This window comes from Apostichopus japonicus, chromosome 14, assembly GCF_037975245.1.
Source record: "Apostichopus japonicus isolate 1M-3 chromosome 14, ASM3797524v1, whole genome shotgun sequence".
Lineage (NCBI taxonomy): Eukaryota > Metazoa > Echinodermata > Holothuroidea > Aspidochirotida > Stichopodidae > Apostichopus > Apostichopus japonicus.
The window spans coordinates 9,450,621-9,467,303 of record NC_092574.1 but is presented as its reverse complement, the minus strand read 5'-3'; the positions used below and the strand labels follow the sequence as shown (position 1 = coordinate 9,467,303).

General features: G+C 37.8%; 1 protein-coding gene across 2 annotated transcripts in view; it reads right to left on the bottom strand.

The window, feature by feature from the left end:
- Nucleotides 1-6,481: 6,481 nt before the first annotated feature.
- Nucleotides 6,482-16,683, bottom strand: part of LOC139979343 (neuronal membrane glycoprotein M6-a-like) — a 34,478-nt gene continuing 24,276 nt past the window's right edge. For both annotated transcript variants that reach the window (XM_071990035.1, XM_071990036.1), the window contains exons 7-8: nucleotides 11,708-11,773; nucleotides 6,482-11,103 (exon numbers count right to left, since the gene is read on the bottom strand). In XM_071990035.1, coding sequence (XP_071846136.1) covers nucleotides 10,939-11,103; nucleotides 11,708-11,773 — 231 coding nt within the window. In that variant the 3' untranslated portion in view covers nucleotides 6,482-10,938. The remainder of the gene's footprint in view (nucleotides 11,104-11,707; nucleotides 11,774-16,683) is intronic.

Genomic DNA, 16,683 nt, shown 5'->3' with positions numbered 1-16,683 from the left:
TTTGAGGGGAAACATTTTTTTGTCGTAAAAGCGATAAATGTGTATCTTTTCTGGTAGTTTGCGACACGCTGATTACGAATCTGAAATTTATTTTCGAATTGGGTGTTGTGTGGGGGCGTGGGGGGGGGGCAGAAAACTGATTTAAAAAACAACCGTAAGGGTATTTATCACTTGCAATTTTTGCAAAAAATTGACCCAAACTCGATTTCGCCCAAATGACTCAACAGGGGGTAATCGATGCTCAGGAGCCCAAATCTGCAACTCCCAGATCCATATCTGCTTCCGTTCGGGAGATACGTGGTCCCAGAGTACAAGATAGAAATACGTGTTCTTTATAAGACTGTGCACAATTTGGAAAACATCCTCTTTTCAGCCCCCTCGCTTGTCCTCTCTGAAACATCCATCGACATTTAAATAGGACGTGGAGTAGAAGACACCCTTGTCTTTGTTATACACCAATTTCGTGTAATTATCTGACCGGGAAAGGCTTTTGTCTATATTATTTCTATTTGCGCCAAAAATAGGTGTTTTGTCTTTCAAAGTTAAAAAAGTACCTCATTTTGGTACCCAATTCGAAAATAAACTTCAGATTCGTAATCAGCGTGTCGCGAACTACCAAAAAAGATACACATTTATCGCCTTTGCGCCCTCTTATGGCACTTTTTTCGCTCAGTTTGCAACTTCAGATGAACAAAAGAAAAGCGAAAAACTTTTAGGGACAACAAAAGATTTTAATCCTTTGTTCGCCGTAAAAGTTTTTCGCTCTTCCTTGTTTATGAGGGGAAAAAACTTTTTGTCGTAAAAGCGATAAATGTGTATCTTTTCTGGTAGTTTGCGACACGCTGATTACGAATCTGAAATTTATTTTCGAATTGGGTGTTGTGTGGGGGCGTGGGGGCCAGAAAACTGATTTAAAAAACAACCGTAAGGGTATTTATCACTTGCAATTTTTGCAAAAAATTGACCCAAACTCGATTTCGCCCAAATGACTCAACAGGGGGTAATCGATGCTCAGGAGCCCAAATCTGCAACTCCCAGGTCCATATCTGCTTCCGTTCGGGAGATACGTGGTCCCAGAGTACAAGATAGAAATACGTGTTCTTTATAAGACTGTGCACAATTTGGAAAACATCCTCTTTTCAGCCCCCTCGCTTGTCCTCTCTGAAACACCCATCGACATTTAAATAGGACGTGGAGTAGAAGACACCCTTGTCTTTGTTATACACCAATTTCGTGTAATTATCTGACCGGGAAAGGCTTTTGTCTATATTATTTCTATTTGCGCCAAAAATAGGTGTTTTGTATTTCAAAGTTAAAAAAGTACCTCATTTTGGTACCCAATTCGAAAATAAACTTCAGATTCGTAAGCAGCGTGTCGCGAACTACCAGAAAAGATACACATTTATCGCTTTTACGACAAAAAGTTTTTTTCCCCTCATAAACAAGGAAGAGCGAAAAACTTTTACGACGAACAAAGGATTAAAATCTTTTGTTGTCCCTAAAAGTTTTTCGCTTTTCTTTTGTTCATCTGAAGTTGCAAACTGAGCGAAAAAAGTGCCATAAGAGGGCGCAAAGGCGATAAATGTGTATCTTTTTTGGTAGTTCGCGACACGCTGATTACGAATCTGAAGTTTATTTTCGAATTGGGTACCAAAATGAGGTACTTTTTTAACTTTGAAATACAAAACACCTATTTTTGGCGCAAATAGAAATAATATAGACAAAAGCCTTTCCCGGTCAGATAATTACACGAAATTGGTGTATAACAAAGACAAGGGTGTCTTCTACTCCACGTCCTATTTAAATGTCGATGGGTGTTTCAGAGAGGACAAGCGAGGGGGCTGAAAAGAGGATGTTTTCCAAATTGTGCACAGTCTTATAAAGAACACGTATTTCTATCTTGTACTCTGGGACCACGTATCTCCCGAACGGAAGCAGATATGGACCTGGGAGTTGCAGATTTGGGCTCCTGAGCATCGATTACCCCCTGTTGAGTCATTTGGGCGAAATCGAGTTTGGGTCAATTTTTTGCAAAAATTGCAAGTGATAAATACCCTTACGGTTGTTTTTTAAATCAGTTTTCTGGCCCCCACGCCCCCACACAACACCCAATTCGAAAATAAATTTCAGATTCGTAATCAGCGTGTCGCAAACTACCAAAAGAGATACACATTTATCGCTTTTACGACAAAAAGTTTGTTCCCCACATAAACAAGGAAGAGCGAAAAACTTTTACGGCGAACAAAGGATTAAAATCTTTTGTTGTCCCTAAAAGTTTTTCGCTTTTCTTTTGTTCATCTGAAGTTGCAAACTGAGCGAAAAAAGTGCCATAAGAGGGCGCAAAGGCAATAAATGTGTATCTTTTCTGGTAGTTCGCGACACGCTGATTACGAATCTGAAGTTTATTTTCGAATTGGGTACCAAAATGAGGTACTTTTTTAACTTTGAAAGACAAAACACCTATTTTTGGCGCAAATAGAAATAATATAGACAAAAAGCCTTTCCCGGTCAGATAATGACACGAAATTGGTGTATAACAAAGACAAGGGTGTCTTCTACTCCACGTCCTATTTAAATGTCGATGGGTGTTTCAGAGAGGACAAGCGAGGGGGCTGAAAAGAGGATGTTTTCCAAATTGTGCACAGTCTTATAAAGAACACGTATTTCTATCTTGTACTCTGAGACCACGTATCTCCCAAACGGAAGCAGATATGGACCTGGGAGTTGCAGATTTGGGCTCCTGAGCATCGATTACCCCCTGTTGAGTCATTTGGGCGAAATCGAGTTTGGGTCAATTTTTTGCAAAAATTGCAAGTGATAAATACCCTTACGGTTGTTTTTTAAATCAGTTTTCTGGCCCCCACGCCCCCACACAACACCCAATTCGAAAATAAATTTCAGATTCGTAATCAGGGTGTCGCAAACTACCAGAAAAGATACACATTTATCGCTTTTACGACAAAAAGTTTTTTCCCCTCATAAACAAGGAAGAGCGAAAAACTTTTACGGCGAACAAAGGATTAAAATCTTTTGTTGTCCCTAAAAGTTTTTCGCTTTTCTTTTGTTCATCTGAAGTTGCAAACTGAGCGAAAAAAGTGCCATAAGAGGGCGCAAAGGCGATAAATGTGTATCTTTTCTGGTAGTTCGCGACACGCTGATTACGAATCTGAAGTTTATTTTCGAATTGGGTACCAAAATGAGGTACTTTTTTAACTTTGAAAGACAAAACACCTATTTTTGGCGCAAATAGAAATAATATAGACAAAAAGCCTTTCCCGGTCAGATAATTACACGAAATTGGTGTATAACAAAGACAAGGGTGTCTTCTACTCCACGTCCTATTTAAATGTCGATGGGTGTTTCAGAGAGGACAAGCGAGGGGGCTGAAAAGAGGATGTTTTCCAAATTGTGCACAGTCTTATAAAGAATACGTATTTCTATCTTGTACTCTGGGACCACGTATCTCCCGAACGGAAGCAGATATGGACCTGGGAGTTGCAGATTTGGGCTCCTGAGCATCGATTACCCCCTGTTGAGTCATTTGGGCGAAATCGAGTTTGGGTCAATTTTTTGCAAAAATTGCAAGTGATAAATACCCTTACGGTTGTTTTTTAAATCAGTTTTCTGGCCCCCACGCCCCCACACAACACCCAATTCGAAAATAAATTTCAGATTCGTAATCAGCGTGTCGCAAACTACCAGAAAAGATACATATTTATCGCTTTTACGACAAAAAGTTTTTTCCCCTCATAAACAAGGAAGAGCGAAAAACTTTTACGGCGAACAAAGGATTAAAATCTTTTGTTGTCCCTAAAAGTTTTTCGCTTTTCTTTTGTTCATCTGAAGTTGCAAACTGTGCGAAAAAAGTGCCATAAGAGGGCGCAAAGGCGATAAATGTGTATCTTTTCTGGTAGTTCGCGACACGCTGATTACGAATCTGAAGTTTATTTTCGAATTGGGTACCAAAATGAGGTACTTTTTTAACTTTGAAAGACAAAACACCTATTTTTGGCGCAAATAGAAATAATATAGACAAAAAGCCTTTCCCGGTCAGATAATTACACGAAATTGGTGTATAACAAAGACAAGGGTGTCTTCTACTCCACGTCCTATTTAAATGTCGATGGGTGTTTCAGAGAGGACAAGCGAGGGGGCTGAAAAGAGGATGTTTTCCAAATTGTGCACAGTCTTATAAAGAATACGTATTTCTATCTTGTACTCTGGGACCACGTATCTCCCGAACGGAAGCAGATATGGACCTGGGAGTTGCAGATTTGGGCTCCTGAGCATCGATTACCCCCTGTTGAGTCATTTGGGCGAAATCGAGTTTGGGTCAATTTTTTGCAAAAATTGCAAGTGATAAATACCCTTACGGTTGTTTTTTAAATCAGTTTTCTGGCCCCCAACACCCAATTCGAAAATAAATTTCAGATTCGTAATCAGCGTGTCGCAAACTACCAAAAAAGATACACATTTATCGCTTTTACGACAAAAAGTTTTTTCCCCTCATAAACAAGGAAGAGCGAAAAACTTTTACGGCGAACAAAGGATTAAAATCTTTTGTTGTCCCTAAAAGTTTTTCGCTTTTCTTTTGTTCATCTGAAGTTGCAAACTGAGCGAAAAAAGTGCCATAAGAGGGCGCAAAGGCGATAAATGTGTATCTTTTCTGGTAGTTCGCGACACGCTGATTACGAATCTGAAGTTTATTTTCGAATTGGGTACCAAAATGAGGTACTTTTTTAACTTTGAAAGACAAAACACCTATTTTTGGCGCAAATAGAAATAATATAGACAAAAAGCCTTTCCCGGTCAGATAATGACACGAAATTGGTGTATAACAAAGACAAGGGTGTCTTCTACTCCACGTCCTATTTAAATGTCGATGGGTGTTTCAGAGAGGACAAGCGAGCGGGCTGAAAAGAGGATGTTTTCCAAATTGTGCACAGTCTTATAAAGAACACGTATTTCTATCTTGTACTCTGGGACCACGTATCTCCCAAACGGAAGCAGATATGGACCTGGGAGTTGCAGATTTGGGCTCCTGAGCATCGATTACCCCCTGTTGAGTCATTTGGGCGAAATCGAGTTTGGGTCAATTTTTTGCAAAAATTGCAAGTGATAAATACCCTTACGGTTGTTTTTTAAATCAGTTTTCTGGCCCCCACGCCCCCACACAACACCCAATTCGAAAATAAATTTCAGATTCGTAATCAGGGTGTCGCAAACTACCAGAAAAGATACACATTTATCGCTTTTACGACAAAAAGTTTTTTCCCCTCATAAACAAGGAAGAGCGAAAAACTTTTACGACGAACAAAGGATTAAAATCTTTTGTTGTCCCTAAAAGTTTTTCGCTTTTCTTTTGTTCATCTGAAGTTGCAAACTGAGCGAAAAAAGTGCCATAAGAGGGCGCAAAGGCGATAAATGTGTATCTTTTCTGGTAGTTCGCGACACGCTGATTACGAATCTGAAGTTTATTTTCGAATTGGGTACCAAAATGAGGTACTTTTTTAACTTTGAAAGACAAAACACCTATTTTTGGCGCAAATAGAAATAATATAGACAAAAAGCCTTTCCCGGTCAGATAATTACACGAAATTGGTGTATAACAAAGACAAGGGTGTCTTCTACTCCACGTCCTATTTAAATGTCGATGGGTGTTTCAGAGAGGACAAGCGAGGGGGCTGAAAAGAGGATGTTTTCCAAATTGTGCACAGTCTTATAAAGAACACGTATTTCTATCTTGTACTCTGGGACCACGTATCTCCCGAACGAAAGCAGATATGGATCTGGGAGTTGCAGATTTGGGCTCCTGAGCATCGATTACCCCCTGTCAGGTAGGTAGGTAGGTAGGTAGGTAGATAGAGAGATAGACAGATAGGTAGATAAGATAGATAAGATAGATAGATAGATAGATAGATAGATAGATAGATAGATAGACAGACAGACAGACAGACAGACAGATAGATAGATAAGATAGATAGGTAGGTAGATAGGTAGGTAGGTAGGTAGGTAGATAGGTAGGTAGATGGATTGATGGATGGATGGATGGATGGATGGATGGATGGATGGATGGATGGATGGATGGATGGATGGATGGATGGATGGATGGATGGATGGATGGATGGATGGATGGATGGATGGATGGATGGATGGATGGATGGATGGATGGATGGATGGATGGATGGATGGATGGATGGATGGATGGATGGATGGATGGATGGATGGATAGATGGATAGATGGATAGATGGATAGATAGATAGATAGATAGATAGATAGATAGATAGATAGATAGATAGATAGATAGATAGATAGATAGATAGATAGATAGATAGATAGATAGATAGATAGATAGATAGATAGATAGATAGATAGATAGATAGATAGATAGATAGATAGATAGATAGATAGATAGATAGATAGATAGATAGATAGATAGATAGATAGATAAGACCAAAAAAATGAAAACGCTAGATAACATTTCATGTGAGTACATCAACATTTATTTGTACAAAATATACTTTTGATTTTTCAAAAGGAAGTGCAAACTTTTCTATATTATAATGGTTATAATAGCAATGGTAGTAATCAGTGGGTTTGGTGTTATGGAAGAAGAATAGTCTGTGAATACATTTGATTTAGAACAAGAAAATATTAATAATAATAATAATATAAATATTCCTGAAGTTTGGATATTCTCACCAAAATAAAATTGACTAAGGTCTTTGTTATATCATTAATCAAATATGTAATATATTTCCCTAAAATTATTATTACAGAGAGGCAAAACGGTGCCATATCTCGTCAGGAACAAGATACATCATAATAAAAAAAAAACTAAGGGTTTCTAACAACCTTTCAGTATGGGTTACATGTGATATCAATGAAGTACCTCAGGATTGAACAAAGTATTCATATTGTGCCCTTGTCCCACTGAAGTCACATGTCTACTTCCCATCCTCACCAAGCACCCCCTCCACCCCTCGCCTTACCCAGAGGGGAAGTTAACAAAAATAAATTGAGAAATGATCTTGAAGACCATTTACCCAGACGGCATCACAAACCACCCACTGCAATTCATTGCTCGCCGAGTCACCTCCGAAAGGATTATTTTCCGAAAATGTTAAGCAAAGGCCTTCAGACAAGGATACCTACTGTTTGATAGGAACGAGATAATGAGGTGGGCTTGACAAGCAGTGGCAGCGCAAAATATTTTAAGTCTTTTTAGTCGGTGCCAAAACTGCCTCTCGAATGGCACAAATATCTGGGTTGTCTTTGGCCGTTTTGGAAACAGACAGACTTAAACACAACTACTGTTCTATAAAGAAATCATTACTTGAGCTGGCAGAAAAGTACACCACTGAAATACAGACAACAGTTATCTGTTTCCTATCTTTTGATCTCACTAATTGATTCACACTTTTCTATCCCTTCCAATCTCCACATCCTCTAACTTTGTATGGCATTTGATATTCCACAGCCTTATAAATAAACAAGAACGAAAGGATTTTCTCATTAAATTATATAGTGAAAAAAAGATGACTCCAAATATAAATACACCACAAATGTCCACAAGGGTTAGAACTTGCAAACAGCTCCTGTGGACATATGACTAATTTGTCTGATATGAATATTAATTAGAACTGTTATCTAGTCTTGCCTACATGATGTGCTTAATATGACTTACAGAAGAACAAAAGAAATGTAATTTACATACATAATTTAGAAAATATCATTTTCATAAAAAAATTACAATTTCAAGGTGTAATTATTAAATTTCATCACAGTGTTAGTTCATCAATAAAGTTACTATAATATTTTCAAATTGCTACCAAAAAAATATAAAAAACGCTAAATAACACACAAACAAGAAAACATGGAAGTTCTAACTGGCAGATCTAATCCAAAACTGCATTCCATTTTAAAAAAATATGAAAATATGAGTTAATGCTTATTTGTTCTGGCATATTTTGGAGCAACGCCGACCAACTAACTATTAACCCATAACTAACTAGTCTACAATCCGACATGATGTAGAGAAAAGTAAATATTGTCTCTCTCACACAGGTTTACAGAATCTACTACAAAACCTCTCAGAAAAATACAAAAGACAAAACTAAACATTAAACAATATCGATAAAATCACACAACAAATGAAAAAAAAAAGATGAAAAAAAAATGAAATGTGATTGGGTCGTGGTTGCGAATCCAAGAACTCGGTCCGACTATTGATAACATTCCTTTCAATTTTACAATGATATTTTGTGGAAAAACAAAGGTTTTTCTCTGAATACGAAGACTAATCTATCCAAACAAAGAGGTACACATGGAAAAAGTTAAGTCAATCAAATACTAATAATAGCTTCCAGTCATAGCATGAAATAAACAGAAATGAGCCTCCGAATAAAATAACAATAAGCAAGAAGGCAATGATCATAAACAGAGATGAATGAACTTATCTTGTAATGTTTTTTAAACTTTTTTGGGATGAGGAAACTTGCCCATTTTGGTGTGGGTGTGTGTGCATGTGTGAATAATATGTCTACCTCTTGAAAGAATTTTTAATAATCGCTGTGCTCATATCTCGGACAGACAATTTACACACACGTTTGGTTCTTCTTCCTCGTGATTATCTCAAAATAAGATCCATTTGGCTTTTTCTCGATTTCAAATTAAATTCTGAGGGTCAGTTCCAAATAGACAAGTGCTTCCATCAGGATGCAAACATATCACTAAATGAATTAATATCCGTAAGTCTTCCGTTGTTACCTAAAATTCTAGATATGCAAAAGTTTGCAACACATTTTCCAGCCATCTTTTATTATTAAGGACTGTTTTTTAAATATCCTTTCAAATGGGATTCACAAATTTGTGACAATCAAGTTTTCATTGTAACTAAAACTAAGCAAAGCAGTATTAACTGATATTCAACCATTGAGACACAATAGTTCACTTTATAGTCTCAAAACCTTAGTTTCTTTTTTTTCGATGGATATTTGTTCTTTCTTCTTTTTCGATGGACCGTATTAGACTAGCTGAATTCCTCAGCAGAATTCAGACATTCCCATAACTCTCTTTCACTGAGGCGAGATCTTTTTAAGGTGGGTTTCATTTTGATAAAAAGAGAAAAACAATATATTGGAATGATTACATTTACTTAACATATAAATTGATATATTTATCCAGACTAGAGCCAGTCAATAATATTGGCATTATTTTAAGGTAATTTATAAGTTTAACTGACCATCTTAATACATTTTTTTGCTTTTATTACTTTCCAATAAAATTAAACTATAACACAACATAACAAGACTTTCTTTTATCATTACTGGAAGACATCTTTACACTACAATAAGTGTAGCACTTGCAGGGGGTTATTGCTTCAGTTCATACAATTATAATTTAATCAAATCAACACAAAAAGCAAAAATATTAACACCACAAAGATTTAAATAATAAATCAAAGAATGATTTCTATGTACCACAACATAAATCAGCCAAAGGTTAGATAAAAATTTGATAAAAAAAAAAAAAAATGATAAAAATTCAATGATATAACGTTGTGAGCTTAAAACACAAGACTTAACATTAAAAAAGGTTTCAATTGTTATCTCGGAAACAAATGTAAACCAAGAGACTAATTACTTTTTCTTTTTGTTCTGAGCGATAACAAAATAAACAAAATGGAAGTTAGTAAGCGGTATATATATAACTCTATAAGTAATATTGAATATTCATGAAATATATATATATATCTATATATATATGCATATAATTGTAGGCTATATGCATGGGTCTAACATAATGTACTAAAAGATCTGCTATTCATACTTGGACTAAGCAACAAAAAACCACCTAGAAACAAAGGATACTTGTGGAAAGTAATTCATCCAATGTCTGAATACAAGTTCGATGCTGGAAACCAAATTTCAACTGGCGAAAAGCGCCTGATATTTACATTCATTCAGACCCAATGTTTACAATTTCTTTTGGATCTATAGTTTACGTAATCTATTCAACCAATTATTATTTTATTTTTCTTTCATCTTTACTCTCGACTATGCTACAACAATATTGTATTTTAATAATGACTTCACTAACAGCAAACAGGCTTGTTTTTGCAGAAAAACAAGAAACCTTTTTTTCAAACAGTCATAAAAATAAGAAGTGTTCATATAAGGATTTTCCTCACTTTCCCAACACTAAGCTAACCTTCAACAATTCAAGGACTTCCAAGACCCAGAAAAAAAGAGGCTTTTTCTTTTCATTTTTGTTACTTTTCCCGTTCTATTCCCATTTTCCAGATTTCTAAGAAAGCTACTTGAAGATCTGGGCAATTATGATCATTGATCACACATAGCTTGAATATTCCATTCTCAGCATGACGTTTGTACAGCTGCACAGGTCTGTGCAGTGTACAGATGAATATATTTATAGAATATATATATATATATATATATGTATATGTATATATATATATATATATATATATATATATATATATATATATATATAAGCTGTATAGCTAAACCTTGAATGTGTGCCACAGTATAAGATTGTTCAATTGATAGCAATAATTTGCAGTCTCTCAAATCTGACAGGAATGTGCAGTCCAACCTGAACTGTACAACTCAATTCCTTCACAAAATTGGTGTGTTAAATATATAACTTGTGACTTTCAAAATGTTGATATTGCTAGTAAGTCTTTAGAACGAATATCAACTACTTTTCCCTCTCAATTTATTGAAGTTTAATCTAAAAGCATCTTCTCTTTCTTCCTATGACAAGAAAAGTGAGGAAGTGGGAAATGGGACATAAAATCCAATTCTTGTCAATAGATATATGAATCTAAATCAAAGGTATTCCTCTCAGATGTAGGGGGAGGAGGGGGGTAAGTGGGTAGGGTGAACATATGAGAGGTCTCAACCTAGAGGTCTCTAGTAGGTGCTTAGAGGGATGTGGGATGTGCTTGTGGTCATGCCGGTGTTTTGGTAGGTGTTCAGCTCCACCATCTCCCTGGACTTGCGGTCGTTATAAATCTGCCACTGGCTACTGGTTTTGATGTGAGCTAAGTTAGCGCTGTGACACATGGTAAGATTCACCTGAGAATAAAGAAAATATAATTACTAATTATTAATTACTAATTATTAATATTTTATTTATGTATTTATTTATTTATTGAATAATTAATTAATAAATTATTAATTAATAATTACTAATAATTATGATGTCATAGTTCTCACACAAAAATACAGTGTATTATTAAACAAGTTCTTATTTTTTGTTATAAAGAAATATGCTATAAAGAATAAGAAGGAAAAAAATATATAGCCTATAGTTATTGTAATAGGTCCAAAAAAAAAATAATAGTAATTATACAGGGTAAAAAAAGTTTCTACAGTGACAAGGAAATTATGTGTGTATTGATTTTTAAAATGTAACAAAATAATGCACAAAAAAAACAGAGAATTTTATAATTACAACAACACAATTTACTTTACCCAGAGGTGGTGCAAACCATAGATAACATTGAGTATTTTGAAATAATTTTTCAAAGAAACAATTTGATAATGATCAAAAATTGAAGTGTAAGTGCACTGTTTTTTCTCATATCAAACTGTAAACATCACAATATGCGGCTTTGGAAACGGAAAATAACACACAGGTGACATTTGACATCAAAATCACTCTGGGGACACCACTTACCATTCCAAGGAGAACGATGAACGAAGATCCAAAGCAGATGGCAAACATAGTGTACGCCTGCTTCATCTATAGAATGAAACAAATAGAGATGAAAAGTCTATTCAGAAGAGCATTTAACAAAGTGTACCCCTGCTTCATCTAAGAATGACACAGATACAGATGAAAATTCCTTTCAGAAAATTCCATCAAGATTAAGAAGAGCATTTAACATCGTGCATGCCTGCTTCATCTAAGAATGAAACAACAAACAGATGAAAATTCTATTCAGAAGAGCATTAACATGGTGTCCGCCTTCTTCATTTAAGAATGAAACAAATAGAGATGAAATTCCTTTCAGAAAATTCCATTAAGATTAAGAAGAGCATTTAACATAGTGCTTCATGTAGGAATTCCCCTTCCATTCTTAGGTTTAAGTATTAGAAACGAGCATTATTTCTCAACAGTTACAGTGGCGCAGTTGGTAGTGCTCAAAAACGCAAAGATTCAGATAAATGCCATATCTGCGGTTCAATTCCTACTTGAGGCTTTTAATTTTCTGATTGTAATTTACCCTTCCATTCTGAGGTTTAAATATTAGAAAGGCGTATTATTTCTCAACAGTTACTGTGGCGCATTTGGTAGTGCTCTGAAACGCAAAGAGTCAGATAAATGCCATATCTGCGGTTCAATTCCCAATTGAGGCTTTTAATTTTTCTGATTTTTTCATTCCTTCCATTCTGAGGTTTAAATATTAGAAAGGAGCATTATTTCTCAACAGTTACTGTGGCGCAGTTGGTAGTGCTCTGAAACGCAAGAGTCAGACAAATGCCAAATCTGCAGCTCAATTCCCAGTTGAGGCTTTTAATTTTCTGATTTTTTTCATTCCTTCCATTCTGAGGTTTAAATATTAGAAAGGAGCATTATTTCTCAACAGTTACTGTGGCACAGTTGGTAGTGCTCTGAAACGCAAGAGTCAGATAAATGCCAAATCTGCAGCTCAATTCCCAGTTGAGGCTTTTAATTTTCTGACCTTTTCTTCCTTTCTTTCGGAGATTTAAATATTAGAAACGAGCATTATTTCTCATCAGTTACAGTGGCGCAGTTGGTAGTGCTCTGAAACGCAAAGAGTCAGATAAATGCCATATCTGCGGCTCAATTCCAGGTTAAGGCTTTTACTTTTCTGATGTTTGGAGAAGGTGGAAGTATAAATATAAGAAACAAAGTTTTTCCAGTGGGAACCAAAATGGTGAAATGGGTAGCTCTGCTACCTATGAATCATTTGATCAATCCTGCCAGTGTGAGTTCAAGTCATAGGTGAGCAATCGCTGCAAAAGGACTTCGCTGGATAGGTTGGTCTGGTACCCAAAACCCCCCCTCCCCCTCCCCCTGAGGTGAGTTGCGCGAACAAAGTGAGTTGAGCAGACCCCTTCCCCCTGACAAGGTTCCAGCGCGGACAAGATGAGTTGCGCGGAACCCCTCCACCCTGACAAGGTTCTAGCGCGGACTAGGTGAGTTGCACGGACCCCTCCCCCCTAACAAGGTTCCAGCACGGACAAGGTGAGTTGTGCGGATCCCTCCCCCTGACAAGGTTCCCCCCGAAGGCCCCTGACAAGGTTCCCCCCCCCCCCCCCGAAGGGGAAAATTCTTTTAATGAAAATATACTAAGTACCAACAATTGGATGTTTAAATATTTCTAATGAAATCAAAATCAGTAGTCCACCTTATGGTCTGGTGGTAAAAAAAAAAATTTGGATCATAAGATCCCTGGTTCAATCCCTACTTCTGCCTTCTTTTACTCTGTTAAAGATCACTTGGATGCCACATTTTGGTGGTTGTATGAAGTTCAATGAAGATGTACTTTTGAGTTACCGTGTTTACAAACTTATCAGACTTTGAAATCTGAAGACCTCAAATGACCTTTGACCTTCACAGAAAAGAATAGGAACATCGTACTTAATAAGAATGAACCACATGCCCAGTATTTAGTTAATCCACCATGAACTTTAAGAATTACCATGTTTACAAGCATAGGTCACATGCACACACGCCATCACCATCACAGAGATTCCATTCGCCTCCGGCAAGGAATCAAAAGTCTAAAGAAATGTAACAAGCCACTTCAGTTTAAGGTCAAATTGGACCCCCACATGTGATTTTTCAGACTCGCGTCACTTTTAAATTTCTACGACAGGAAGCAACACAGACATACTGGGAGTCTCTCTTTGATTGCAGATAAAGTGGTTCCAATCATGACGATATTACCGAACAATTGACCGCAAAGTTCTCACGTTTACAACACTTGTTCACGGCAAGTTACAAAAGCATGAAAATGTCAATCATACATTAATGACACCAGGGGCGTCAATCCGATTTGAAACGTGGGGGGGACGGAATCGATTCGAGTATTCCGGCCGTAAGTACTATCTAAGCGGAGCGCCACCATCGGTTGGCGCGCAGCGTACAAGAAAATTTTTCTTCTGGCAGACCCCTCAGATTGCAGGAAACGGCACTTCCCGTGCATTATGGCAGAAAGCAACACCCCTAAAATTGATAAAAATTTCCGGCAATTTTTTATTTTGGGAAATATTCTCGAAGGAAGTCATCGCCATTTATTCCTAAGTTTACCAATTCCTCGTCTCCCAGAAGCGCCCAAAATTTAAGATATCGAAACATTTTCGTGTTGGCTGATATCCATGATCACCGCCCATCAAGGGCTGCGGAAGCACTTTTATTCTGGGGGGGGGGGGCACCGACATCAAAGGGCACTTTGCAGCAATTCGATTGGACTGATGCAGCCTTATATTTAGTACGGTACCCTTTACAACTCTTATTGTATTATCTTATTTGTGTACACACATCACTCCATCAACGCCCCCCTCCCCCCTCTCAAGGAAAATATGCATACTAGCACTGCAATATCCAATGTGCAAATTGGGAAACAAGGAACAAGTTTTCTTTTGAGACAGAATGAGGCGAAATCATGCTAATTGTAATGTAGGAATCTTCCGAATTAGAGTTTATTTCTTGTTAATATCTTAACAAATTTGTATCATTCGAAATAGCTTTGAGTTTGACCCACAGAAATTCACTAAGAGTCAGAGGCGTAGCCAGGAGTTGCAAAGTTGTATGCACGACTATCTGAGCGGAGCACCACCATCGGTTGGCGCGGAGCGTAGTAGAAAATTTTTGGTTTTACAAACCCCTCAGATGGCCGGAAAAAGGCCCTTCCCGAGGGTTCATTCTGGTTCCCTGGCCTCTCGCTAACTTGAGACACCTCAATTTTTATGTAGAAAATGGGCACAATTTTAACCTGGGGAAAAGTGGGGGCACATGCCCTCTGTGCCCCCCGGTTCCGCCGCCCATGCCCGTGAGAAGTGGTGACTGGGTGAAGAAAAAGCCATGCCGTTTGAAAACATGGGCAGAAAAAGTGAAAGTAGCGAAACCTAAGGTAAAACGCGCGATAACGAAGTGAATATTTTCCAGGTTAATTGAGACTGTATCAAACGCGAGCTTAGGACAAACATATTCAAAGGTAATGGCATTACTAATCCCGATATGTCGTCTTTGAGGTGTGTGGAAAATCCGCAACGACCATCAAAGAGCAATTGAATATTTAGTCTACTTTTCGATTTCGAAAACACTTTTTTTTAAATTGTGACAAGATTTTATGACACCTTTGACAATTTTGGGGGGGGGCTGTGCCCCCCGGGCCCCAATGGGCACGACGCCACTGACCCCAGGGCCTCAGATATAGGCCCATTGCAGGGGTGGGCAACCTTTTGAATGATTGGGCCAGATTTTAGGAGTGAAAGATTGACAGGGCCGCACCTAACCAACGACCTGCTGCTGATTTCAAACCTTTGATTCCGAGGACGTTCAAGCAATAGGTGTGTGTACTTAATCTGTATTCACAAAACCATAATGTCAATACAGTCCTGTCGATAATTAATGGTGATAATAGACCAACCTGACAGCATCATAAGTGCAGATAAATTCTAAGCAGCTAGCTCGTTTTTGGTGATGATGCAAAATAGATTGATTTTTTTCTTTTTCTTGAGACATCTCACGGGCCGCAAAAAAATCACTGGCGGGCCGCATGTGGCCCGCAGGTTGCCCACCCCTGGTCTATAGGAACGATGTCCCAAAATTTCCCCGGACATGTAGGCGAAGGAAGCTATCCGCCGCGACTGCATGTGAGTTTTTCGACTTTCTGTCCTGGGAGTCATACCACAAAATGGTGCATTTCCTCCCGCCATTATTAATAATTTAAATAACTAACTAATAAGGCACAGCCCATATCCGAGTTCGTATAGCGAGCTTAGCGCAAATTTGGCGCCAGCATGTTAAACCAGGTTGCTAGGTCTACGAGAATACATTTACATGAAATTTGAAAACAAGGATAGCAAGACAAACAACTTTTATTATGTTTTCAGGACCTCACACATACGCATGTATCGTCAGACTTAGAATAGGTCCCATGTGAGTGGTGGCTAAAGTGATGAAGGCATGAAATTAAATCAGTGGTTGTTCGTTGGAGTCCTCAAGCAAGTTACCTCGGTTGCTAGGTGGATTTGCATCTGGTTATCGGGTGAATTCTGGTCGGAGCGTACTATGTAACCACCATGTACCCAGGGACGTAGCTAAGGCCTGATGATTGGAAGGGGGGGGGTGTAGTGGCTGAAAATCGGTTTTGAAGCCAGAAAGTTCCAACTGCTGCTTTGTACCCCTACCCTCCCGCTACTCGTCAACGATACGGTCAGTGTCAGTCAGAAAACCCAATCTTTCGCGACTGCACTTCTGTTACGAACTTGTTGCGATACATTTGTACCCACTGGCACTCATTTCAAAAACTTATTGCCCCCCCCCCACCCCAAGCAAATATTTTTGTGAAATTCGGGCAATATGCTGATAGCTTTTTTGATAATTTGCAATGTGTTTTTCAGTGGTTATACTGATATTATTATTACCCAACAATTATCACCAATACGGAAGGGTAA